Source organism: Oreochromis aureus, linkage group 14, assembly GCF_013358895.1.
Source record: "Oreochromis aureus strain Israel breed Guangdong linkage group 14, ZZ_aureus, whole genome shotgun sequence".
NCBI classification, from domain to species: domain Eukaryota; kingdom Metazoa; phylum Chordata; class Actinopteri; order Cichliformes; family Cichlidae; genus Oreochromis; species Oreochromis aureus.
Window position 1 is genome coordinate 9372164 of NC_052955.1, and position 26882 is coordinate 9399045.

At 40.4% G+C, this 26882-nt stretch overlaps 1 protein-coding gene across 6 annotated transcripts in view; it reads right to left on the reverse strand.

Annotated features, from left to right (window-relative positions):
• Window positions 1-26882, reverse strand: part of nbeab (neurobeachin b) — a 205722-nt gene that overhangs the window by 1808 nt on the left and 177032 nt on the right. For 4 of the 6 annotated variants that reach the window (XM_039622706.1, XM_039622704.1, XM_039622708.1 and 1 more), the window contains 12 exons: window positions 23595-23735; window positions 22432-22551; window positions 16598-16750; window positions 13632-13799; window positions 9284-9373; window positions 8044-8236; window positions 7211-7282; window positions 6903-7058; window positions 5703-5873; window positions 3154-3255; window positions 2719-2915; window positions 2268-2419 (listed from right to left, as the gene is read on the reverse strand). In XM_039622706.1, coding sequence (XP_039478640.1) covers window positions 2268-2419; window positions 2719-2915; window positions 3154-3255; window positions 5703-5873; window positions 6903-7058; window positions 7211-7282; window positions 8044-8236; window positions 9284-9373; window positions 13632-13799; window positions 16598-16750; window positions 22432-22551; window positions 23595-23735 — 1715 coding nt within the window. Of the gene's footprint in view, window positions 1-2267; window positions 2420-2718; window positions 2916-3153; window positions 3256-5702; window positions 5874-6902; window positions 7059-7210; window positions 7283-8043; window positions 8237-9283; window positions 9374-13631; window positions 13800-16597; window positions 16751-16793; window positions 17162-22431; window positions 22552-23594; window positions 23736-26882 lie in introns of those variants that run through there. The other 2 variants (XM_039622705.1, XM_039622707.1) reach the window with 2 other exon arrangements.

A 26882-nucleotide genomic window follows, 5' to 3' on the forward strand; every position in this document is an offset into this window, starting at 1 on the left:
ATTCTTTCTATAACTTAATGCTATTCCAAAGGTGTGTGAATGAGAGCGAGAAACCAACATCCATTTAAATATGTTCACTGTTTAAGCTGACTTCCATGCATCTGAATGATTTGTTAAAATCCCAACAGTGAGTGAAGGAAACCGGTGCAGGAGGTCATGAGGGCTGTGACAGTAAATTACTGGGTTCCTCTGACAACTCAAGTGGACCACTGAGTCCCACTGTCTTTCTGTAAGTGCCCTGTGCCCCCGGTGTCCACATCTGGCTGGTATGTAGGAAAAGCAGCTGATTTCACAGGGTCGTCTTATACTGCTACACCCCGAGGGCTAAAATGCTCCAGCACAATGAACAGAGCTTTAGCAGAATGTCCTTCTGTAAAGGGAGTCAAGGAGCCCAGCTCAGTTAGATTACCTAATGTCAACTTATTGAGAAAAGACACTGCAGCTGAATCAAGGGGTTCTTCAAATATTTAAGTGATTTAAGTGGTGGTTTAATACTTGTTTAATGTGAAAAATTAAAAAAAACAAAATTCAGTATCCTCCAACTAGCCACTGCTTGTCTTAAAGGGTTATTTAAGCACCTTTGATGGTGCAGCTTTAAGAACTAATGTCTGGATATATAAGTGTGTACGAACAAAAATCATATGTGCTCACAAAGTTGAAGGGCATATGTGCATGTGTGTTTTTAAAGCAAATTGAGCCTGATTTTGTGAAATGAAAAGTGAGGCATGAACATATTGTTCCTGTTTATATGTTCAATGTAACGTTTACAAACTGTATTAGAAATGAAATTCAAATTAAATTCCTTTACTAAATTATAATCCACAATTGTAAGTGCTGTAAATAATTGTGGCAGATCTACTTTTGATGTGAAAACAAATCTCTGTTTTTGCTTCCGATTTCTCGTCCGACTGTTTCATTCAGTAGTTTGATTAGTGCTGAGATCACAAAATAAAACGCTTTTCCTTTTCTTAGCTTTTCTAGTGAGTGTTTAAATTGAACATTTTGTGAAATTCTGATGCTTCTTTGTTCTTTTCATTGCTATATCTAATCGCATGTGGTTTGTTTGTTTTTAAACACAAAAAATTAATTCAGGGTGTGTCCACATCCATTCATGGCCAAAGATTGGAATGGAAATCAGGCTCATGCACATGCATTCAATTTTGCTATGATTGAGATTTATAAAAAACAGCTTTATAAATCTGATGAAAATGTTGCACATTTATGCCTTGTTGAGTACACACACTTGTAATCAAGTTTTTTGCATTTGGCCCGAGGTCTCTGTTTTTGGATAGGCCTGTAAATGCTGAGGGATATTTGGCCTGTGGCTGTGAAGTGAAGCTTGAATGTTCAGGCTCTCTAACCTCTCTTGACTGCCAGGGTCACATGATGACGTCAGGCTTTTAGCCCCAAAGCGGACACTGCCGTCTGTGAGTCCAGACACCCATTATATGACTCCTGTCAAATCTTGTGGAGAAATAACTTTCAGGACAAACAAGGGGCTGACCTGCCTTTAGATTTCTGCAGCATGTATGTGTGCTGGCCAGTGTACGAAATATGTGCATTTGCACCCCTGTAATTTTTGTCTCTATGGCAACTGTAACTTCTATTTAAAGGAAGCGGATGGTGACTATTCCCAAACTAAACTATATTAACATAAACAACAGGCAACACAAGGCTTGTTTCCTGAATCTATACCTAGTATGATATCCCATGATATGTGATCATTTAGATATACACAAGCCTCCACAATATTTTTAATCAACTCAAGAATGGCAAACACAGTCACAACACAAACTTGCTTTTTTATACTTCTTACACACTAAAATGTGCAAACATTTGGCATGTCTTGCAGCTCATTTTATACATAAACAGTTGGGTAGATTCATTACAGGAAAGAAACTACAACAAATCAGCTGTTTAGATGGCACTTTTAAAGTCCTCAAGACGGACAAATTGTTTTTAGACTGCACCCCTATTCACCCCTTCATAAACACATTCATTCATCACTTTTTACAACCACACACAAACTCACACATGTGGATGAACTGTTGGAAATATACAGTTTATCCTTCTCAAAGACACTTTGACACAGGGACCGGCTGGAGCAAAGAATTAAACCACCGACCTTCCAATAAGCTACCTGCTTTACCTCCTGTGCCACAACTGCCCCATTAAATGATTATAAATATACCTTTGGTTTACCGCGTTAAGCTCTCACTCTCATGGGCCTAATATACCATCACCAGCATACAACTGCTTGCCCTGACCTTTGATCATGTGATAGGTCCATGGCTCGGATGCCTGCATCACAGCCTGGATAGATGTAGAGCTGTTTGAAGTCACAAGCCTGCCACACCTCCACCACGCCGTTATCTCCACCTGTCACCAGGTTGTGGCCATCGCTGCTCAGGAGAATTGCCTATAGGAAGGATAGAGGCCAGTTACACGTGACACTTCCAACCCAACATTTACTCACATTTCTTGCTCCAGAATGAGAAATATATAGCATACTAAAAATACATGACATGAAGCAACATACTGTACAACATTACTATCATCTAATCAAAGGTTAATGTGCTCAGTATGCATAAAAAATGACTGAATAAAATCTTATGTACTTGAGATTTAAATATCTCCAAACATTTTAAACTGCAGATGAACAAAAATGCATATTTCCTGGAGTATACGGATGGAACTTTTTTTATAAAGTCGGCATACCCTGGTGGAATCATTGACTTCCATTTGTGCCAGCAGTTTTCCATTAATGCTGAAGTTGCAGAAGCGTCCCCTCTCATAGTAGATGATACAGTGGCCCTCGCTGGAAACCGAGATGAGCCGTGGGCACAGATAGTGTTCTGGTCCCTCCAAAGCCCGCAAAAGGTCCCCTGTGATGGTATGGACCAGACACGGACCCTCTACCAAACCAGAACGCATATGTGATCAACCTGCGCTTATGTAAAGAATCTATAAAAATAGTCCATTTCTGTGAAGCGACTGCATATCTGTTATCTGGATAAACATTGGTTTGGAGGTGGTCACTAATCAACTGGTCATCTAATGCACGAGCACCGTTGTTCCAGCTTATTGGTGTACCTGATGTCACCTTTTTTTGTCCAGTCAATGTGACATGGAAGAACAAAGAAGCGCACTGACCTTTAGCTCCACTGATGACGAGGCCCAGCTCTGCACAGACTGATACACACACAACCTCCTGGTCGTGACCCGTGAGAACTGCTCGGGGTGCTGGGTAGTCACCTAAAGGACAAAAGGCACACAATGTCACAAAACAAATGACTTGGCTAATTGTTTTTAAATCTGATGTGTGACTGCAAAAATGCAGGTAATTTACCGGCTAGTACATAGTATTTTTGCGCTGCTGCCGAGAACATTTATAAGACAATGAAATCATATAAACCCAATCGCTGTGATTGTGACATACATCTGCTAGCAGGGAGGTCCATGTGAATTGTTATGTAAATGAAGGGATGCCCAGGGATGGCAGGGGAGGCACTTGATTTGATCCTGCGTGTCACATGATTGATGATGGCCGGGGGAGAGGTTAGTGAGGGGTGTTTCGTGGCACCTGGAGCCGACCTCGAATACTGTCAGAACGATGAAAGCGGGAGTCTTTCTGAATTGCTCTGATCACCAAAAAAAACACTAGACCTTTCCCTAAATAGTGCTGAAGAAGGGAATGAACTTTTAATTAAATTATATCATGCATAGATTGTTAAATCTGTTTAATTAATCATTAAATTCTACTTAAAGTAAATGACAATAATGAACACAACTGAGAATCTCTAGTTGCTTTAAAAAAGCTTAATATTCTGTATTTCTTTTGTTTAAAGGATATTTTTTTATATAAAATTTATATTTACACATGTTTATGATCGCTTCTGTTAACTGTGTGGGCCCTTACTGTAATCATCACCTTTTCCCCAGCTACTCATGTCAAACTTATGTCAAACTAACACTGAATAAGTATGAGGCTGTTGGTGTCCACATATAACTAAAAGTTCAGCCAATTCAGTCAAACTTTCCCTATTCACTGGATGACAGCAACATCCTGATAGATGATGTGGACAGACTTTAGACCTCACCACCATCACCTCGGCATATTGCTTCTATAGCTGCAGCAGCAGTCCAGTCAGTGAGCCGGACTGTGATCGATGCAACACGGTCCCTTAGAGACCGGGACCTGAGCAGTGCTGTCAGTCCCAGTACCTGCTGCTGAGGGGGGCTGAATAGGACAAATGTCAGAAAAAGCCTCCGGGGGAAAAAGGAGCTCACCTACCCGACAAAAGATTCAATCACCCTGTACCAACTAACCCCCCCACCCTGCCTGAACCCTTGGGACAAGCTAGATTCAGCCAGAACAATTACTTGGTGCAAATATCTCCTCGCAACCAGCGTGATGGGCTGAGTCTGAGGAGCAAGGCCATGATTGAGCTGGAAGTTATTTTAATTATTAGACATATAAGTTGCATGCAGGCTTTTGGGGCATGGGTGAAATCAATTTCCTCGCGAACGCCACATCTGCGAGATGATAGAGTAATGATCCGGCAAGCTGCTGCTACATATTCACAAAACCTTTTACTAGCATTACAGAAAATATAATAGGCATGAAATCACTAGAATGACATTCTTGGAAAAGATCGCTCATTGAGACAGTCAATAAGGATACAGAGGACTGCTGTTTTGCTTTATGGCATTAATTTGGGGCCTTTAATTGTAAAGGTATGAAAAGATGGTAGTAGTTAGTAGTAGTATATGTCAAGACTAATGCCTTTCATCTGTATTTGAATATGATCATTAGTGGCTCAAAGATTTATATAAGAATAAAGTTTAAAAGTTCTCAGCTGCATCTAAATTGTTTTCCGCTCCCTGTTCTTCAGCTACATGCTTCCTTTTATCTTCTGTCCATTAAAGGTGCATTGTAAGCACAAGTAGTGTGAATATCAGGGGAATACTGTTTTCCTGCTGCAGTAACACAAGTGCTATTGCCCCTTGCTAATTGGAGGCATCCAAGCTGAAATTCTTAATTAACTGTCGGAGCTTCAGTGAAGTTAATTAAAGGACACTCACGACTAATTCAGAGCTCCTAGAATCTGAGACGACTGGAAACACGGGATCTTTTAGCGCACACACACGGCATTGTTATCCAAAAACAAAATAAAAACTGTTTTTTTCCCCCCTTATTTTCAGTTTTTCCCCATTCCACACCATATATGGTTCTGCTTGCTACATGGTACTGTAACAGTTCCTTTTGTGATTAATTGTCTGAAACACAAGACAATCAGTGCGAATGAGAAACTAAATGAACTGAGCAGCAAAAATCACACACTGGGGTCTACTATTATGAATGCCAAGACATCTGGAGTCCTCTACTTGAAAGCAGCACATCTAAATGTAATGAATCACACTAATGTATCACAGCTTCAGTGCAGATAAATGATCGTCCCCCGTCACTCCTCTGGATTTGATTTGTAGAATCTAATTATAGAATAGAAATATTTTTCACCAGTTTATTAAGATTTAAAAAAAAACAACAAACAAACAAAAATACTAGACTTGTGTACCTTTACAGACTTTCATTTCACAACCAAGAAATGACATAATAAACTATAAACATGTCCAGAGGGCACTTCTACTACTCTTTTGTTATGCATGCGAGCGCGTGGCACTTGGATACGGTTACTCACTGTTATTGGGGTTGTCGCCGATAATATGGTGCCGCCCACTCCAGTACCATAGTAGCAACGTAGCATCACGGGACCCAGAGACGATGTAGCAGTCTCCACCAATGTAGGACTCTGATCGGGCCAGACATGTCACCACGTCCCAGTGGCCAAAAACTATCTGGGTCAGCTTGCCTAAAGTGGATACACGCTGTACATGAATTCGGTGTTGACAAAGTCCAGAAATGTAAAGACTGCTACAACTGGTACTGCGAATGCTGTCACTTTAGTAAAGAGAGTTCATATATTAATTAGTGAATAAATACTTGTAAAAGTGAATCCAGTGGTTAACCAGGTTTTTAAAATAAAACGTATACTTATGACCCCGTTTAAAAGATAATGTCCTTTGCATTTTTAAATGGATTATTTTAAGCTACCCAGTGTTTCTAAAGAGAAAGAGAGTGGGTCAAACTCCTGTAATTATATAACATATATAAAATATGGAAGTGGCCACCATGACACCACTGATTTGTTTGTTTTGTTTGACTCACGATTTTGAAACCATAGCTTCAGGCATTTCAGACATCGCGATCTTGTTTTTCATTTTTAAACTGGATTTGGGAGGCGAATGATGGATCTGAGACAAATGCCATGCTTATACAGTAGCAACTTGTCAGTCACAAGGTAGCTACTCTCCAGTACATACCATGATTTTACTCAAAATAGGATAACAAGTTACAATATGATAAACATGTAGTAATAAATTAAATTAGTGACTGGGCCATAATTTAATAGGAGAGTGTTTAATAAGGTCATAAGAGAAGAGAGGAGAACTTTTGCAGAGCCTTTAATAGTTATTTTCACAACCAAAGGAACGAAATCAAGTTTAATGCAATTCTGCTCTGGCTTCACTTTTCAGACCTATCTTTTATATACAGTCTGTGCTTGCATTGTAAGGTGCAATGCTAATCCTTTTTCTATATAAACACATACCAACACAACCCAATGTTATCTAAGTCAACTGAAACATAAGAATAAGAAGAACATTTTTTTAAAATAACTTTTTTTCTTATTTGAGTGCATTATTATTTATTATTTTCACCCATTTTCTACAAGGCTTGTCAGGAGAGAGGAGCAACAATACTGTATCATTACCGTCATAGCACTGTCCTCCACACATCAGTGCACACCTCTGTAGGAAATAGAGTTTACACTCTAACCTACCTGTCTCAGAGGAGTACACACGGAAGCTCTTGTCCCAGAAGCCACACACCAGGATGTAGCGGTTGTCAGCTGTCACGACAAAACAGTGTGTGGTGATTTGGATGCTTTGGTCCACTAGGTCTGTGATCTGACGCTTGTTGCTTCCAGTATTGTTGGCTGTGGGGGAAAAAAAGAAAGAAAGAAAGAAAAAACACATGTCCCAAGCAATTTTTGAGCTATAAATTAAGGACTGTGCAATTTTAAACAGATCTAAAAATCCATTAGATATTTTTATTTAATGCTGTATTTTTCCATTCAAGCTCACTCACCAACCAGAGAATCCATCTCTATGGGTAAGTGATGTGCCTGTTCCAGGGAGTAGCCGGGTGCTCCTCGGAGACCTGAATCCAGACAGATATGTGAGCCTATTTCTGACCAATGGACATATCTGCACACACGCGCACACCTGTTCCACTTTTAGAGCCAAGTTAATTCATAATATCTTCCAGGAGATGGAAGCATTGGAGGTCCATCTGTCTTACTCTGCTTTTTTTTCCCCCCCAGAGTGTCAAATTGAATGGAGATATTTCATCCATGTGAACATATCTGGAGCCAGTTTTGAAGCAGCTACATGCCTGAAAATATGGAGGTCTTGTTATCATAATTATTCTGAAAAGCCAAACCACATTTCCCTCCTCTCCAACAGGATGGCAAGGGTGCTGCAGCTGTGTTCATTAGTGTGGGTGCAGCCAGAGCTGCCACATAGAGCAGGCTCTTTGGTCCGGAGCTCTGTGTGTTTCTACAGTGACAGATGGGGATGTGTGAGGAGAATGTGGTGCAGTTGTGGCCTAATTTTCTAGTAACCATTGCTTTGGCCCTCTGACCCTGAGGTGAGGCCGATTCTCAGGGTGGGGCTCCGTGGGTAATGTTGTTCACACATGTCTGAGAAGTAACATGTGGAAACACTCACGGTCAGCTTACCTGGGAGGTGCTAGCCTCTCCCATAGCCAGCTGGCTGCAGCTCTATTATGAGCAGTTGGTAGTTTTTTTTGGTGTGTGTGTGTGTGCGATGGTGATGAAGTGATTTTACAGGGCCACTGCTGTGGTAGGTATGGCATGTGGTGTGGCACACTTTTCTGCATGTGAGCTGAGCTCCACTCACCGACGGTGTTGTGCCATCGGTTGACTGCAAATAGGCGGCTGCAGGTGACAGTGACCACAGCAGGTATTGTAAGATGGGGCAGGGTGTTGGCAGCCACGTGGGTTACGGGTGAATTGGAGGGAAACTTCAACACCATAATGACATCCTGCTGCATCTGGTCCTTGAACATTAGGGGACTCTGTGGAAGGAAACACTATTGAGTAGAAGAGAGAAAAGACAAAGTGTGGAAAAGGATGGAGTAGTACAATGTTGGGAGAGGAGGAGGAGGAGGAAGAGGAGCAGGATGGGAGGTGATGGAAAAAATGAAAAAGAAGAGATATGAAAAGATGAAAGAAAAAAGAATGCAAGAGGCAATTAGTATGGAGGTTGGAGGAAAAACTAGGTTTAGACACAAAGGAGAGTTTCATGCACTCCCCTATGGGAAGCAGGGACTAAGACACAGGTAGACATGGGAAACTGGGATGGTATTGACTGCACATATGAGATGGTGCATACATATACATATATCAGAAAATGGCCCATAAGGAAAGCACTAAAAGCAACTGGCCTTTAAAATATTTGCAATGTGCTTTTCCTACCTTTTCCTTCTGAAATTTAAACTCAGCCTTCACTATGCTGACAATGGCAGACATAGTGATACTAGCAATACTGTAAGACCCGAAACAGTTTTAGGTCTCATCCTTGATACAGGAAGCCATTTAAAGAAGCAGAGAGAAGTGATGAAAATATTCTCAACATTTGCTAAAGTAGAAAACGGACCTAAAAGGTCTGAAGTTTCTTGTAGGGAGAGAGAAACAGAGAGCCATGTGAGGATAATGAGGACAAGGCTGGTTGTTACATGGATTGGAAGCACCTCTTCCCTGTCCAATATAAAGAAAGGCGCTACTAGGCCAGTAGAGAGCACTATTCTATTTTAACCACACTGCTAGTAGGCAGTACCAGCTACAGAACAGTGCAGACCACTGGTACTAAAAAATTGTTTGCTATACTGAGGGTCTGTGACCTACATGATGTAGGACTTCTGAAAAATGTATCTTCTGTTATAAAAGATCAGATTCAAGAAAACTTTTGGAAGTGAGAAGTCGAGGACTTCCTTGTCAATCTTCTGTCTACTGTACCTACAAACACATTCACGCTAACGCACACCATCCGGGCTTGGACAGGTCCACACATCCTTCCTCATGCACACCACCACCACCAGAGGTGCAGGGAATTTTCCCAGCATGCTCGCTGTTCTCACCAGGTGCATGGCGGAGCTGCGTGGAGGATGTGGCTCAATAAGCAACTGAGATGGCGTCTGTCCAAAGCTCTGGATCTGCGCCTCTGTGGCCTGCGGGAGAGAGAGAGAGGAGAAGGAGAGAGAGAGAGCGGCTGTCACAATCAATATGCATCAAAGTGATGGGTCAATGCGTTACTTGACAATGCAAGCAAATCCTAACTCAGCCGTGCCTCTGAGGAAGGGGGGAGGTAAAGGGAAAGGGGTGCGCTCCCAATCCGCCTGGGTGCTCCCCCTTCCCCCCTCACCCTGCAGAGTCATCCAAGTGTTAGTATGGAAGAGACAAGCCTTTTCCTATTAACATGCTTCAGTTAACCATTCCCATTTCCAGGAGCAGGGGCCCCAACTGCACAAACGTTAACCTGGAGTGACATCCAGCTAGGACCGCAGCAAGCCGGTGTGCTTTTAGATGTTATTGTGCTTGAAACAAAAGGGTAAAAGCATGTGTATGCACATAGACATGTATTAAACAGAGGCACAAAATTACACAAGCAGGTCATGGCAATTTGGTTAAAGGTACTTTGATGAAAGATGATTTGTGGGGTACAAAATACAAGTCTAAATGCATGTGATGAGAGAAAACTACCTAAAAACAGCCATTAAATGAGTAGATTTTAAAAAAAAAAAAAATCAATTTAAATAGACACTAGATCTAATTTGCCTGCAGTTAGAGGGAGCAAAAAACAAATAGTAAGAGCTGCTGAGCTTGACTGAAAGTGGGGCACTCCACGGCGGGAGTGATTGATGTGACTGGAGCCACTTCCACCATCAGAGGGGAGCTTGTAGACGTCCGTCAATGCCACTGTGCACAATGGAACATACATCGCTCAGCCTTTCGCCCGCCCTTCTGACTGCCTGGGCGACTAGCCCTCATTTTCCTCCGCCTGTACACACCACTCACTATCAAAAAGACCCATTGGGTAACACATGCCACAGTTGGAGAAGTGGCATGGGAAGTTTGGAGGTGATACTGAATTAGGACAGGCCACCTGCAAGCCACACGGTCGCCCCCAACACCCCCGATCACTTCCTATCTTCCACAGCACCAAAAAAAGGCGCTGTCCGCACAGCTCTGTCGCTTAGTAGTGAAAGTTTCACATGAGTTGGGGAGCACATTTGGCAATCATTAAGTGTTAGTCAGGGTTTCTTTACAATGCAGTCTGTCAAGTAATAAGCAACTGACATTATGGCTATTTAAGGTTAGGTTTGGGGTTAGGGTCACCGTGTCTGTTCAAGTAGAGAAATTTGATACAAAGATCAGAAAGGCTAAGAAGGCCATGTGGAAAACATCAACATATTTTTTATGATGATTCTATTACCGGGGAAACTGGGTGCTGCAAAGCCCCATTTTGCTAGCCTCAGAAAACCCTGAGCACCACAAATTTCCAAGTGCAAACAGGAGAGTTTGTCTCTGTATGTGTTTTTGTGTGTTGGGGGCAGGGGGTTTGACTTGTTGAAGGTTAACCCAAGAACATGTTCTTCCACTATATGATCAAAACACATCAATAGCTCTCAGCTACTTAAATACTAATCTTCAATGATGTATGTCAGAAACTTATCTCGATCTGAGATGGAGAGCACTTAACAGGTAGTTCATTAGTATAAGTCACTTCAGGCTTTGATTTTTGGCTGATAAGTGACACTTATTGCCAAAGCCATCTGGATGATCTTCCCTCCCAGCATAAACCCACCTTGCTTGGATGAGCACCAAACATCCGTTATAACTCACCATGTGTACCTGTCTGTCTGACTTTGTTTGCATCTAATTGTGGTATGAGCAAAAGGCTTCAGAGGTGAATGGCTCCAGCTCCCTCTGCCTCTACTGTATGGTCCCCAAACTGGTGGCAGTCTCTATGGAGGATCCTCCAGTGCACTCATGCAATGCAGCAACACAACAGCTCTGTCACACAGATTGCAGACATGGCCTTGCACTGCCCCACTAAGCAGTGTGTGCTGAGTCACGACACCTGAGATGCACAGTGGCAACTGCAAACATGAGCTGCGGCACCTTTCACCTTTTGGTAGATGCCATAGATTACAGATGGTGAATTGCTTTTCAGTAGAAATTTAAACAGATTGCAAAAACCCATCAAAACCATACAAACCCATGTAAATATATGTGAAGGTACCATTTAGAATTTGTAAAATCTGTGTAACTGAGTTATTTTCCCATGTGACAACATCACCGCCCATTCTTTACATGCCTGTGGAAATTTGTTTAAGATAAGCTTATCTGCAATCCCTAAGTACAAATAAAGAATTGCCTTGAGGGTGTTTCTTGAGTGACAGCTTGGGAGCTGAGCAGAAATGTCTCAAACATTATGTCCACCAGTATGTGTTTGTTTCGAATGGAGCTATGATCAGTGATAATGCACATTAAATCCTATATGATCGCTGATTAATACAGATTAAGGTCAAGCATTTAAACGTGTATTCCATCATAATTAGAATATCACAGTGAAATCACTCTAAAGTATGTCAGGTACTTCAAAGCCCCACATTTGCTAGCTATAGCACACTTTGTTGTCTCTCTTGAATCAGAGGGGGCAGGAGGGGCAGTGACAGGAGGAGGAATAGAGTCCTACTGATGAATAATTTGTCTGTTTACTTCTGAGTGACACAGTGGGGTCTGAATCCAGGGGTTGCTGTCATGTTTTTCAGTAAGAGAGGGCTGTCAGGAGAAGCATCACGGTGAAGGACTGCTGTTCCGGCAGTGTGCCCAGTAGAGCTGTCACCGTGCCCTCAACCAGAGGCCCAGCGGCATGTCAGAGGGTGTCATCATTTTCATCTGACACACAGGCGGAAATTATCTCTCATGACCTCTAATTTCTTGACATTTCAAATGCCTTAATTGTTGTGACTAATGCCAGATCTGCAGCTTCACCTGTCAGGCCCAGAATGAATCAATACCCCGAAGTCAATCGCCACATTTTAGCAGAAATAAGCAAGACATTCGCTGGGCACTCTTCCATACCACACCTCACCGACTCATTAAGGCAGAAGTGGAGGAGAAGTTAAAAGCAGGTAGTCACCTGCCAAATGTTCTTAACATTCTCAGACTCTGCACGATATTGATGATTTTAAATCAAATTAAATGGTTTTTAATTGCAACAAAATCATATTTGCAACTTTGCAATACAATAAAACAAAATAAATATATTTTAATGCATAAACTTGATGACTTTTCCAAAAAGCATGTTCATGAGATTACTGGGAGTTTTAATATACAAAAAAGTCCACCTGGAATGAAAAACCTAACTGAGGGTATGAAGGCTCGTCTTAATTAGTGCTCATCATATCAACATTACATCAGTTGCAATTAGCTGAACCAATTTCTTTCTCCTTCACAAAATATATTCACAATACATGTCACAACAGAGAATACATCAACTGGGTGCAATTAGGGAGCCTGAGTAGCAGGCTTCCTAATGTGCAACTAACTAACAGTACTGTCATCTCTCAGGGTAACAACAGCCAGGGTGGAAGACAGCTTAAAAACCCCTCAATCTGATGCAAAATAAACAAGGCATCATCTAAAATTGTCCTCAAAATGATGAAAACCAACCCTTTCACAATATGGTTTGGTAATTAGATCAGCCAAATCTTCTGCAGGTGATTTGCATAGTGGTCACTTGATAAATAAAGGCGCCCCTGGAAGTGACAGTATATAAATGACTTGTTTTGCAGACAGCAGATGGTGGATATCACAGGGAGAGACGAGCTCACACTGGAAAGTACCACAATGCATGCCAGCTGCTGCATATTCTGGTCCCCTTTCCCCTTGCAATTACGCTATTCACGAGTAGTATGGCGGAGCGAGTAGTTATTCAATTAATTTGTTAAGAACAAGAGGATTCACTCCCTCATCTACTGACTAAGTGACCTCTGGTGATTGATCAAAGAGTGAGGTCACATTCACTGATCTGATTCAGGGCGAGGACAGACAGTATCTTCGACATGAAAAAAAAGGAGGACATTGTTAAGATGTTAAGACAAGCTGTGAATAATGATAATGCTGAATGATATGAAAAGACTATTGTTTATCTGAGAGAGTAAATTAATAATTCCAGAAAATGCATTTGTGTTACCAGGAAATTACACAAATAAAAAAGAAACCTGCAGTGAGTCATCATCTTTATCTGATTCTCTCACGGTGTACATTTGCATGACACAACATTTGACTGACAGATGCATGATGCGAATACTCCTGGAGCTCCTGCACATGCCAGAACAAATAGAGACAGGAAGTTGTGGTTATGTTGAGCAACAGAAAAAAAAGAGGGGTTGGCGTGTGTGCGTCCGTGTGCTTTACCTCTCTGAGCAAAGGGTCAGTGATACTGTCCAGGTTGACGGAGCCTTCGTAAGTCAGGTAGTGAAAGACGTTGAGGGCGCGCGTCGCCTCTGGGCCTCGCTGCTTGTAGCCGAAAATAAGGTCAATCCACTGATGAAGCTGACATGACACAAACTCGCTTTCCAGGGCCTGTCAGAGGAGTATGGGGCAATTAGAGGTGAGAGGCATACCAGCAGCGCATAGCACATGGGCCAAAAGACACAATACAAATTTCACTTCCACCCAACAGTGAGTAACACAAAACACAACCTTACTGACCATTACATTACCTTTAAATATAACAGAACTAATTACAAAGAGAACTATAATGGAAAATATGACTCAAGCATTTAACCTTTTAGTTTCTATTAATAATGGGTTTTTTTTTTTTTTGTTTTTTACTGGACATAAAGATTAGAAGGAGAACGTAAACAGAAGCTAAATGCACACCCAATAATCTAATCAGCTGACTGAAGGGGAAACCTCCCATATCATATTTCTCTGTCCACTTAAAAAACTATCTTTGCATGGAGACAAAGAAATTGGTTCAATACTAACAGGATCCATATTACAGTAAAACTGTCTACAAGAGAAACACTGATAAATTACTTGCAAGAGCAAAAGAGGAGACTAAATTTCTTGTGGGAGCGCTACTGAGATATTTAGGATAAGATTTATGTCTGATAATTATTATAAATATACCTATGGAAAGCATGCAGTGGGTGGGGGATGGGGGCAGGGGGGTGTATTGTTCCAGAATATTGTACAATACAATTCCCATGCATGCAGGCGTAAGGCTTTGCTGGAGAAATTTTACACTCCTCCCCTCGCGTCAGGAATAACAGCCATTACCAACAAAGCCTGCTCAAGCACACAGAGGCAGAGTTTGCCACAGGGCATATCACTACAATTGAAAGTGGCACATGCAAAGATGGGAAGTGGGAGGAAAAGAGATGGAGGGAGGAGGGGGGGGGGGGAGAAAAGGAGGGAATCAAGAAAGAAAGAGAGTGAGAAAGAGGGGGAGGCAGTCAGAGAGATTCTCTGACAGAAATGAAATAATAGAGGAAGCACGAGTGTGGGCTAGCTAGAGAACAGAACAAAAGAAAGACAAAAAATGGAGGCTGAGGACTATGATTTTCAGGGCGTGTGAATACACTGGTCTGAGAATCCAACAATGCAATGCAACATCACACATGCATCCTTCAACAGTGAGAAAACATCGACTGTAATCCTTTTTTTTTTTTTTATCCTTGTTGTTGGAGATGCAGACATGCCAGTAACAACTTCCAGCCTTTCCCTTTTCTACCACTTCTCTGCCAGTATACAAGGCTGAAAGAGCTCAACCAGGCAGTCCGAGTACAGCATGGGGAAAGGTCACCTGCATAAGACCAGCCAGGCTCTGTCACTCCAGCTGAAAAGGTCAAGAGTGTTCGTGCAGCCTCCTTTTACCTCTAGTTCAAAAAACACGGTGGCCTCTAACCTCAGGATGCCTGAAAGTTTGTATCTTCATAGCAATGTTAAAGAAGCAGCTCTGGTTTTCAGGTAGAAGCAAATTATTAAACTTAAATCAGAAAATGGAGGCATATCATTCAGCATCATTTCCAGTAATATAAACTTTGATTTTAAATGTATTTATTCTGCTCACATTACAATTTAATTTTTAAGGTATACTATCATAACCAAGATACATGATTACAGTACTAGACTACTGGTTATTGAAGATCAATTTTTCTAAATAGGAATTTTAAGTCTCCAAAAAGCAGCTTTTAAGCTCTAAAAACATGATGGGTTTTTTTTATGTTAACATTTATTGAGAAAATATGCCCATATGTGTACCAATGTATCCACACTGCTGCAAACAGAAGCTATTGTGTTCTTGCTCATTAGGTTTAGTGGGGAGGGGAGCTGTTGAGCTTCTGCAGTAAATGATTCCAGATTAAAGGGAGAGGAGAGTTTATCTGAAGGTAAGAAATGGGTCCGATCTCATTTTCTATTTCTGCTGTTCCCAAAGCCTGTTGGGAGTTATGAGCCACATGTTGATAGGCTATCTGCATTAACCGCACACACACACACAGACAAATATGCAGACATGTCCACACACATGCAGATGAAAAGCACCCCGCACACTGCTAAAGTGATGAGTCCTGGCTTTACAGAAGGTAACACTATAGGACAAACTTGCCCTCGGCCTCATCTTTTGGAGACACCACTGGGGTGAGATTGTACAATGTTAGTATTGAGTGATGGGCTTTATAAGATGAGTCATGGATAGGACAAGGAGACACAGATGCATGGGAAGGTTAAAAGGAAGAGTGGGAAATTGATTGATTTTCTTTTGCGAGGAAGCAGAAACATTACAAGGAGAAACGTTACATGCACCATTTGTTTCAGAATGATGGATAAATATGTAAATACTCTTTATAAAATTGGTTATTATTATAAATAAAACAATAATTATACCACAAAGCTGGTTCTATGAATATATCCATGCAAGAATTCTAGTTGTGGAAGAGTCGAGGCTGAATTTTATTTTTTTTAACCTTCGGGATTCCCTGACCAAACTGCTGTTTATTATTCTATGCTGTCTATCAGAGACAGAGTAATTATTAACTGTTCACTGGTGTACTGAATGAATATAATATCTTCCTTGATTTATTAGATTTCCTGTTTTACAAAACATGTTTATAGATGTTCATGTATCAATTGTTTTTCCAAAAAAAGAGCAACTTTTACATTAGTAAAGGCTAATGAGGATCCAAATATATATACACAAATAAATAAATAAACGCAGTAACTCCTAATTTCATTACAAGATGTAAACGGTAAGTATATTTTTTATATTAACAGACACTGGATACAACGTGGAGGATGCAGAGGTGTGTGTATGGATAACTTTGGTCAATATAATTACAGCATGAAATGTTGTATTTGACATGACTAAACCTTACCATCCTGTTTATCCTAACAAAGTCTTCAGGTTTCTTGGCCCAGGCTGGCAAGTCCACATCACAAATCATGGTCCTGTCTTCTCTCATTCCCAGATGGTAGCCATTGCTGTTGACAAACATCTCCGGGAGGTAGTAGAACTCAGGAATCAGTTCCTGAGGAACAGAGACATTTCCATTTTTACAGCTGACTGGCAGGGCAATAATGCTTAATACCACACTCTACACTGTATAATCACTGAAAAATTCAGCCATGTGGAGGAAATAACGTATGTAAGGACTGAGCCATAAAAAACAGAGGGAAAAAAAAGCTCTGTATCCCACTGAGATGAAGTGAGAATTCAAGGGGAAAGGTAACACAAACAAACTAAACAGCAGGCCAAGAGAAGGCGGTGAGAGGTGCTAGTCCAGTTATTCCAGCCAGAGGTGTTAGGTGTGTTAAATGAAACGGGAACTGAGTTGGGTTTTTCTCCTTGGTCTTTGGGTTCTTGTGATGGGGTCAGGACCTTGCAGTGGAGGGGAATTCAGCCTGGTAAAGGAGGCCCCTATGTACAGCCTGGTGTGATTCTATACATGGAGAAAGAGGGCAAACATTTACCAGAGGTTCTAGACAAGACTATTCCTAAAGGATTTCGCATGTGTAGAATATCCTAGTGATATTTCTCCATTTTTTTAACACAGTAAGCACACACAGCAGTACTTGCTGCAATCAGTCTGTAGCAACTACGAGCTGATTTTTACAAATAACTAGAACTTGATATGGGAGCACACAGGGCTTTACTGGAGGGATGGTCTACGTCCTAATAGAGGTGGTTCTTGCATATTGTCGGCAAATATATCTTTTTGTCTACACCACTCACATGGCACACATTTACCTGGCTGTTCACACATACCACCCAGCCATCACAATAACCACAATAACCTTCACTCCATCAGGTGACCGGTGCAGGAGTGATGTTCTCTGGGTCATTCTCAGGTTTGTTCCCCCAATCTTTACATTAATCATGGACCGAACCACAAAATTAACCACTGATTTTAATAGAGACTTTAATTATTTATTCCAAAAGCTTGAGCGCAATAACCCCCAAAAACCCAAACAGCAAAAAAATAAATAAATAATGAAAAAAAAACAAAGAAAGAAAAATGTAACTGAGCAAAAAAAAAATTAAATTTGTATTGTCAAGGGGGAGGAGTGGCAGCAAACTTACATTCCAGCTTAGTAATAAACCAAAGACCTAGTGTTTTAATTAGGTTTATTTCTAAGATTGAGGCTTTCATTCTAAGCCTAATCACACTCTGGATCTTGTCCTGACAGAAACAGAACATTCAAACCATTTGACCTGACATTAAACCCTCTTTTTTCTGGACATAGTTATTTAACATTTAATTTACAGTATTGCGAAAAAAATTTTAAATGGTTTTGCAGAGTACTTTTCGGGCACAGCGCCATGTAAAAAGTAAATGGTAAATAAATGGCTTTTTTGCACTACATTCAGTCATTCACCCATTCACACACATTCGGGCAACAGGTTTTGCAAGCCACTTTGCCCTGGGGCGCACTTTTTAGTGAACCGGGCCTCTGACCACCACCAGTACCACCACCACGGTACCACCACGGTACGTCACAATGCTACAGAGTAGTTGTAGTCTGTTGTAATAACAATTTGTTATTGTATCAATTTAATTAGCCTTAAATTCAACAGCAATTCTCACAGTTTCATTGTGTTTGCCACCACTCCACTGGTGGACAGCATTTTCACGCTGAAAAAAAAGGAGCAACATTTCAAACCTTTCAAAGAAAATGGCAGACACAAGCCCATCAGGATGAAACAACCACATAACCTACACCAACTGAAGGTACGTCTGAGAAGAAAGGAAAAGTTTAAGTACAGCAGCTGAATTACGATACAAACTTTAATTTTGTCAGTAATATTCAGCAGCAGTGAAAAAGAGTAAATCAGACAAAGTCCGTGTCATGGGAAACAAGATATTTAGAATAGATAATAATAATGTTACAGCTCATGCTTGTGCTACAAAACTGGCAACCTTTGTAGGAGCACTAGTGCTATAAGCTAACAAAGATAAGTACAGCCCTGATAATGGACTACAAAGCACTGGAAAACAAATTCAATACACTAGATTTCTTTCTGAAAGTGCTGTAAGTGCTTCCTTCGTTTCTTCTCCAATGCCATGTGCCAATGCAGGGCAGCCATCTAAGCTTTACTCCCTCAGAGATCAATTATCTCACTAATAGTGTTACATCCTTAGTGGATATCATAGCTCTTCTGAAAAAGAAAAACAAATCAGAGAAATCAGAGACTCTATCATAACTCACAAAAGCGCACGAGAAGATCTTCGCTTGGTCTGGAAAAATAGTTTGTTTCTCAGTGAAAAAAAGCCATTTGTAAAGCTAAGACATCTTACTACTCCTTACTTATAGAGGAAAACAGGAACAACACCAGGTCTCTTTTCCTCACTATGGCCATGCTGGCAAACACTCTACTCACTAATTTTGACCAGTATTCACAGTTGTCCCACCTATGTAGTATTAAGTATGACAACTTTAACAACTGTAGCTATTTATTTAAACTCTGTCTCTCCTATTGATCTTTCCAAACCATCTTCAATAATTCCCTTCTCCAAACCATCAGCATGTCTATTAGACCCCATTCCTACAAGACTGTTCAAAAAAGTCTTAAACAGATTTACCCCTCCTCCCTATTCTCTCTTCTTTTCTTCCCTCTTTCATCTCACTCACCAGTTGCAGCAGATGGCTGCCCCATCCTGAGCCTGGTTCTGCCAGAGCTTTCTTCCTGTAAAAAGCAAGTTCTTCCTTTCCACCACTGCAAAGTGCTTGTTCAAAGGAGGTTTTCTCTAGAGTACTGCAGAGTATTTACCTTGCAGTATAAAGCACCTGGAATTGACTGTTCTTCTGAATTGGCACTATATGAATAAAGATTAATTGGATTGAAGTGAGTCATGTATACTTTACTCCTGACTATTATCCAAAGCACATTATGTGTATTAGGATAGAGCACAGGTGTCGAACTCCAGGCCTCGAGGGCCGGTGTCCTGCAGGTTTTAGATGTGTCCTTGTTCCAACACAGCTGATTTAAATGGCTAAATGACCTCCTCAACATGTCTTGAAGTTCTCCAGAGGCCTGGTAATGAACTAATCATTTGATTCAGGTGTGTTGACCCAGGGTGATATCTAAAACCTGGAGTTGGACACCCCTGGGATAGAGTTTTTATGCCAGTCAGCCTTTTATATATTTATAAATGGAAGAGACCTTACTTGAGCCACCATACATAACAAAAAGAGGCATAGAAATGCTGTAAAGACTGTCCTGAAAACTCACAAAAACATCAGCTTGTAAAAAGCTTTTCTTTTTATTATTTATTGATGACATAGTTATAGTATTATTAGATTAAATAATGACCTGCGGCAAACAATCCATAAAGTACTGCATGTCCTGGATAGGCAACACACACAAAAAAATGCTGATTTAAAAGTAAATTGGTATTTTGCAGTTCCCACTGTGACCCAGTTCTGATCACTCTAAATGGCTAAGTGAGTCAAGCATTTGCACAGTCAGGCATATGCACACAAGGAATGTAGATCCTCCACTCTGTCCTCATTAAAAACATGTACAAAAGACAAGTTAAATGTTGTCTACCTTTTAGCGTGAGAAAATAAAGCAGGGTACAAGTACCTTAACTCTTTGTATTTGGCTTGTTTTATGAATGCAGTGTTTGTCAGATTCAGTGGTCCTATGGAGTTTTATATTGCCTATGGGATACATAACGTGCTGGGCTTTCAGGCAGCCATAAATCACTGGGTTTTGAGAGAACGAGTTAGCATGACATGGTACAGGCCAATAACCCTGCTGGTCTGCTGTTGGTCACATTTCACCCTCTGCACACGACAGGGAAGGGAGTAAAGTAGCCATTCCTCTCTGCTTCCTCCTGTCTCTCACATACACACAGCCACACTTTCCCTCCTCTTTTTCATTTGTAAACTTCCTGCCGTAACTCACCGCCAAGCCGTTAAAACTGCCAGCTCCGTTTTCAAGCCACCCTCCCATGGCAGCCATTAATTCTGCAACAGCATTGTAATGGGCTAACAAGTCAATCACACAAGCCTCCGTTGCTTTACACTGTGTCACCTTAATGACATGTTCGTCAAAATCTGTCACCAACGGAGAGCTGCTGGATTCCTTCAGACAACATGGTGGCAGTTCTCTGTGTGTGCATGAAGACGAACGTGTAGATTTGTGTCCAATACCTCCAAGAAAAGTCTCCTCGTCTTTGCCCATAGGTGGCTGTGCCAGCTAAACATAACTACACCAGTGCACACCGAAATAAATGAGAAGTATGGATGCACATTAACATTAATGATGGGGTGGTCGGGGAGGTGAGGGCTTGGTCGGTGAAGGGTTGTTTCCATTTGACTTGCTCTTTTAGGAGGTCATCCCCATCAGGGGTTCAGGCTGCCTTGGTCTTGTTGTCATTACTGCTGGAGGAGGTTGGGGTTAATGAAGGAGAGACCCTGGTAAAAAACAAGCTCCCTTTAAATTAGAGCCTCAGTGGGCCTGCTTGGTGCACTGGGCTGAAATGACCTTAACCCTGTACTCTCTGCTGGGTCCGGGAATGGCATTTTTGTGTCTGTCTGGCATGCATGGAGACCTGTTTCTGTGCCTGCCAGACAGACAGCCTATCCTAACAGCAATGTTGTTAACACAGGTATGCGGACCAAGATTACGCATTTAAAAAGACAATTTCAATAGTTTGGAAGGCCTATGAAGGTAAATCATTTTTTAAAAGATCACACAAAATAATAATGTTACATTTCCTGATAGTTTACCATGTTGCACTATGACTAATTCATACAAGCTCTTGCACAATATTTTCCTTCTACTAATGTATTATGAAATACTGGTAGCAATCCTGTAGTGTCATGCACGACCAGCAGCTCTCCTAATAGATCACTGGCAATGCTATGTGTGTAAAAAGAAATGCATACAGACATACAAGTAGTTGAAAGTAGACTGTATTTGTTAACAGGGTGGCGTTTGACTATTCAGTTGTTCACTGGTTTGCAGCTTTCTACCTCTGCCTCACATAGATTGCTAGCTGCTCTCCCCCAGATTCTGGCAAGTAAAAGCTCTGTCTGTACATAAAAGACTACATTTTAAATAGCTTTTGTCATTAATGCTTTATTAATTGCCTGCGGCAACACTACCCGATGCAGGGTGTGCTGGAAATATATGACACTTTGAGGTCAGTGTGTATCCCTGCTGCGTGTTATGCAGTGGGCAAAACGGAGACAAATCAGCAGGGTTCAGCGTTTTCGATGACTGCTCTGTGGATTTGCAGAGAGATGGTTTTGTTTTTCTCTCAGATGCAGACTTTGTTCAAATGCAGGATTGTTCTACCTCTGAGATAGTTTGCTCTCTGCATGAGATAAATCAAATGTGCATAGGGTATTCCCGTGCACAACGGCTCTTTGAGATTCACTGTTTGGAAGAGGCATTTATAATTGATGGTATATATTTTTGCAGTGGTTTTGAGGCACAGAAAGGAGGAGAGCATATGAAAAAAGAGTCTTGGTTTGGTATTTTGCAAAATATATACATGTATGCTATATTACTATAATTTTGCATTGACTTGTGCAATAAATTCTTTTCAACCATCTTTGCTGTAAGAATTGCCTTTCGAAGACCCACAAGTCCACAACACAAGCTTCAAAAAGGAAACTAGCATGGAATCAAATGTATATTAATTCTACTTATTTAAAGATACGGATGTTTTAGTATATCCTTTGTTGTGATTCTCACCTTTACATCTGAGGTGTCCCTCTGACAGTTTCTCCAGGATCGGGAAATGCCTGAAAATGTGCGGTCAGGGTGATCGAATTTGTTGTTGTTGGCACTGAGGAAGAACGTGGTGAAGGGCTCCTATAAGGAAAGAAATGTATTCATCACAAAAGTCAAATATCTCCACCCAGATTTAAAGTCCTGCTTATTATTTTGTCACCCTCTTGACATCCAATTTGATTGCACCTGTCAAAATCTGAGAATTTAAAATATTTTTTCAACCTTGAGGATTAAATTTTAAATGCACAGGAATAGCCTGAATTTTCTGTATTATTCATTGTTATTTTTTCTGTAGCAGAGATCATTCTTTCATTGTATCCAAGCCTGAGGGAAAATTAATTAGTGCTCTTCCTGAGTACAGTAAGCCATAATGATAATTGGCTCAAATTTGGTTTTCTTAGACTGAGATGGCAACCACTGCCGGTTGGAGCGGATGGATCACTCACCAGAGGAAGAAAGAGATTGTGAGAACAAACCCAGTGAGGTCAATCTAACTGCTGTCAAGGGAGCTCCCTCAGTTCATCAGCCTCTTTCTACTAATGATGGGGGAGGGGGAGAAATACAGTACAAATTCCTCATAAAGCACCTTCAAATTAGTAAGATTCTTTAAAATCACATGTGTAGCAACTCAAAGAAGTGGTGGAGGTTAGAAGAGCCTTTTTTGTTGGGAACAGACTGGAAGTACATGTTCTTCCTCCTCTTCCAGAGTAAATGAGGACAGTGCTCAGTAACCTTGATGGACATGTCTCCAGCGCTCACTGGGTTGCCTGAAACACATAAACCTGTCACAGCAGCCTCTGTAAATCATTACCCAGCCACTCTTTATTTAGTTCACATATGCTGGTTTACTGGCCTGTGAAATGTGTTTTCTGAGCGCCATTGGTCTAACTCAGGCCCAATCAAATTGAGATGTCGAGCTGCTTCCTGTGCAGAAGCCAACAGACCTCAAAGAAACAGCATCATCAAGTCTGACAAGTGACAATCAACTAATGCAGACAAAAAATGAAAAACTGTCTGAGGTCTGGGTTTGACTTCATTCCTATTCACATACTTGACTAATTCGGGGATTTTGCACATAGTACAATAATAAGAGGGAGGGTAGCTGCAGGAGAGATTTTACTCACAATTCTGACAAGCCAGTGCAGGGTGGTGGCAGCTGTGGAGTAGTGGGTGTTGTAATGACAAGGTGGTGTCTGGTCATCTTCCCATGACTCATAACGTTCAGTGAAGAATGCTGCACGCTTTGGGTTCAGGGCACCAATAGGCTGAAAAGGAAATGAGGACAAAACAGGCTTAGTTCTGGCAATTATCAATTTTCTTGTATTCCATTTCCACTTAAATGCCTTTATAAAGATGTACTACATATGCTTTGTACAGTCATGTGAAAAAGTTGGTATACCGTCTTTCGAAAGTAAGGTTTTTACACTATCAGAGAAAACAAATCTGGCTTTACCAGGTTCTAAAATGATTTCAATACAATCTGAGATTAACAAAAACACATGATATATCACATTGTGTCGTTTTTTTATTTAACAAAAAACAAAGCCAAATGCAGTGCCCTCCATTAATTTTCTGTGTTGCTTTATAAGTCTCTTGTATCACAGTGGAGGAATTTTGGCCCACTCTTCTTTACGATATAAAGTTAATTGAAGTTTGCAGGCATTTGTTCATGCACGACTCCCTTAAAGTCCCACAGCATTTCAATCAGGTTCATCTGCTTGATTGATTTCACTTTTTTCCTGCCATTCTGTTGTAAATTTGATTGTATGTTTGGGATGCTACTGAAGCAGCAAGGGTGTACTTGGTTTCTCATATTTTCTCCTGCAGTTATGCACTTTGGCTTAGTTTTTGTTAATGAATGACAATGGGTAATATTTCATGTGTTGTTTTTGATCTGAGGTTGTATTTACCCAAATTTTAAGAACCAAGAAAACAACAGAATTGAACAATGGTGTACTTAAATGTCTGCAAGTCTCATGTTTTGTAAGGCAAACAAACCTTAGAGTTGTTCCTTTTTAAAATTTTAATTGACCCTGTAACCTTAAAGTGTGTTGAGGATTATTTGTCCAGTGCACTGAATTTAAAAGTGTGTGGGTGTTTTTCTGTTTGTTTGATTTTTCCTACTGTGAACAAGTAGGATGTCACAGGATGTAAAGATAAATGTGTCATCATGTCCTTTGGTGATACCTTCCTTCTTAAGAGTTTCTGACAATGACCTTTTGGTTATCTCACAAATAGAAGACAATGTGAAAGCTTTATTTAAACAAATGATATCCAAACTATGAATCTATCAAAGTAAAGAGAGCCAAATAAAATCCTGTTTTTCTATGAATACAATAACAACTAGAGTATAGAGTCGAAATGACCAGAATGTAGGACATGTAAGCTGTCATAGTGGTATAAATCTCAGTAATGAACCTCTGTATATCCTTGAGGGTCAAATGTACAGGTTCAGTGTCTCTGCAGAATTTAGTATGCTGTGAGACAACTTAGTCATTCATTATCCTCTTGCTCAAAACAGTCAAAATAGACGAGCTGCAAATAGCTTATTATTCAAAATTGAATAAAAGAAAAAAAAATCAGTACTACCAGTATTCATGATAATAACAACTATACTGTTATAACTAGAAGTACTCAGATTTAAAGCAAGGCTATGTTGTAGTTGATGGTACTTGCTGTTTTAAAACTGGGCTAGTTTTGGATTTAAGACAAAAAATACAGAAACTTCAGTGAGTTTTTGTTTCCTTCCGTGAGGACTGTGCTGCAGAATTTTAAGAATGTTCGTAAAGAAAATGATTTTTTTACGTCATTTTATTCTAACATAAACATTCTGTATTTATATGTTATTCTTTACTGTATTCCTGCATGAGTATTTGATATTGCTTTGTTTCTTTGCTTGTTATCACATTCTCATCACAACCACATTTACTAGCCTGATGTGTAGCCACCTGCTTGGCCTGCTAAAAAAATGGAAATAACAGCTTTTGGCATTTTCTGCAAAACTCTTAACTATAAGGCAGTTCCTTTGAAAAAATCTCCATAAGGTCTAAGAAAACATTTTGAATTTGGCTTATGGTATCTCACATAACAGAAAGTTATGGGTAAGTATATCAGAGACAGACACAAAAATCATAAAACACAAATTTTTGTGATCCAAAAGTCATCATTCCCATTCCTATTCCTCAGCATCAACTCAGATCTCATATTTTTTCTCAAAAACAAAAAAAAAAAACCCCCCAGAACTCTATCTTCTCTGTGAATTAAAAAAAAGAAACATGAGTGCTAAACTGACTCGTATAATATATTTCACTTGACCACTGGGCAACAAGACTTGTCATAATTTCTAAATATTGGAGCACATCTCATGAGTCGTCTCCAATCTAAATTACATTTTTATGTACAAGCAAATCTATGGTGGTCATGCAAGGAAACAATAAGGCTGTATAATTCTGGAAAAAAAGCATAGAAAATTCATATTTTTGTGAGTTCCTAAAAGGTACTTTGTAAACTTTGTAGCCCTCACTATTTGGCTCATCATTGCAGATTGTAAAAACTATAGTGCATGGAAAAACAACATGTGAAGCACACTAATTCCTGTATGGGGATATGGATGATTTGCTTACCTATGATATCAACATAGTGAAGGTAACATTATGGTCTAAATATTTTTAATTTTTATGGGATTTTTTTTAGAGATACAGTTTTAGAGTAATGAATTCTACTTCAATTATCCTCATAAGAGCATCTCAAGCATCTCATGCCAATTAGTTGCTCTGCTCTTACCTAAATTAGACAAGCCTAAATAAAATGTAACAATAACTGAAAAATAACTGGACAGAAATAATGTAGAGAAAGCTGCAGAATCTTAGAAGGTACCATTTGGGACATTTGTAGTAATACTGGGTGGGAAGCGCTGGAAAGTTCAGGACAGACATGGAGCTTTACTCTGGCAATTGTCTGTCAGAGCCTGTTATTCTCCTGAACCTTTAAAGTAACTGTTGCGCTGTCTTCTGTCTGAAATTTAAATGGGCATGTTGGCAGGGGTTAGCAGGATGGTGCGTTAAGGATGGAGGGAAGAGATATGTGTGTCTCCTACTAAAACGCTGTGGCTAATCCATGTGGATTAACCCTAGCTGACCTTATTTACACCCAACACACCCATCATGGCAAGCACTTTACTCTGAACTGCTACTCTTGTCTTTAACACAGTGGGGGAGCTAATATTTGTTGGGGTGGCCACTCTGATGCTAGTACTTACATTTGGGTGGCACAGAAAATGAAGTTTTCCTGTATTGTAAATCACTGTAACACAATATTATTTTTGTTGGTCACTTGATCTGAGAATTTGCTTATATAGGTATGGCTGCACTTTAGTAGGACATGATAAAGACCGATGTGGACATTGTTAAAAA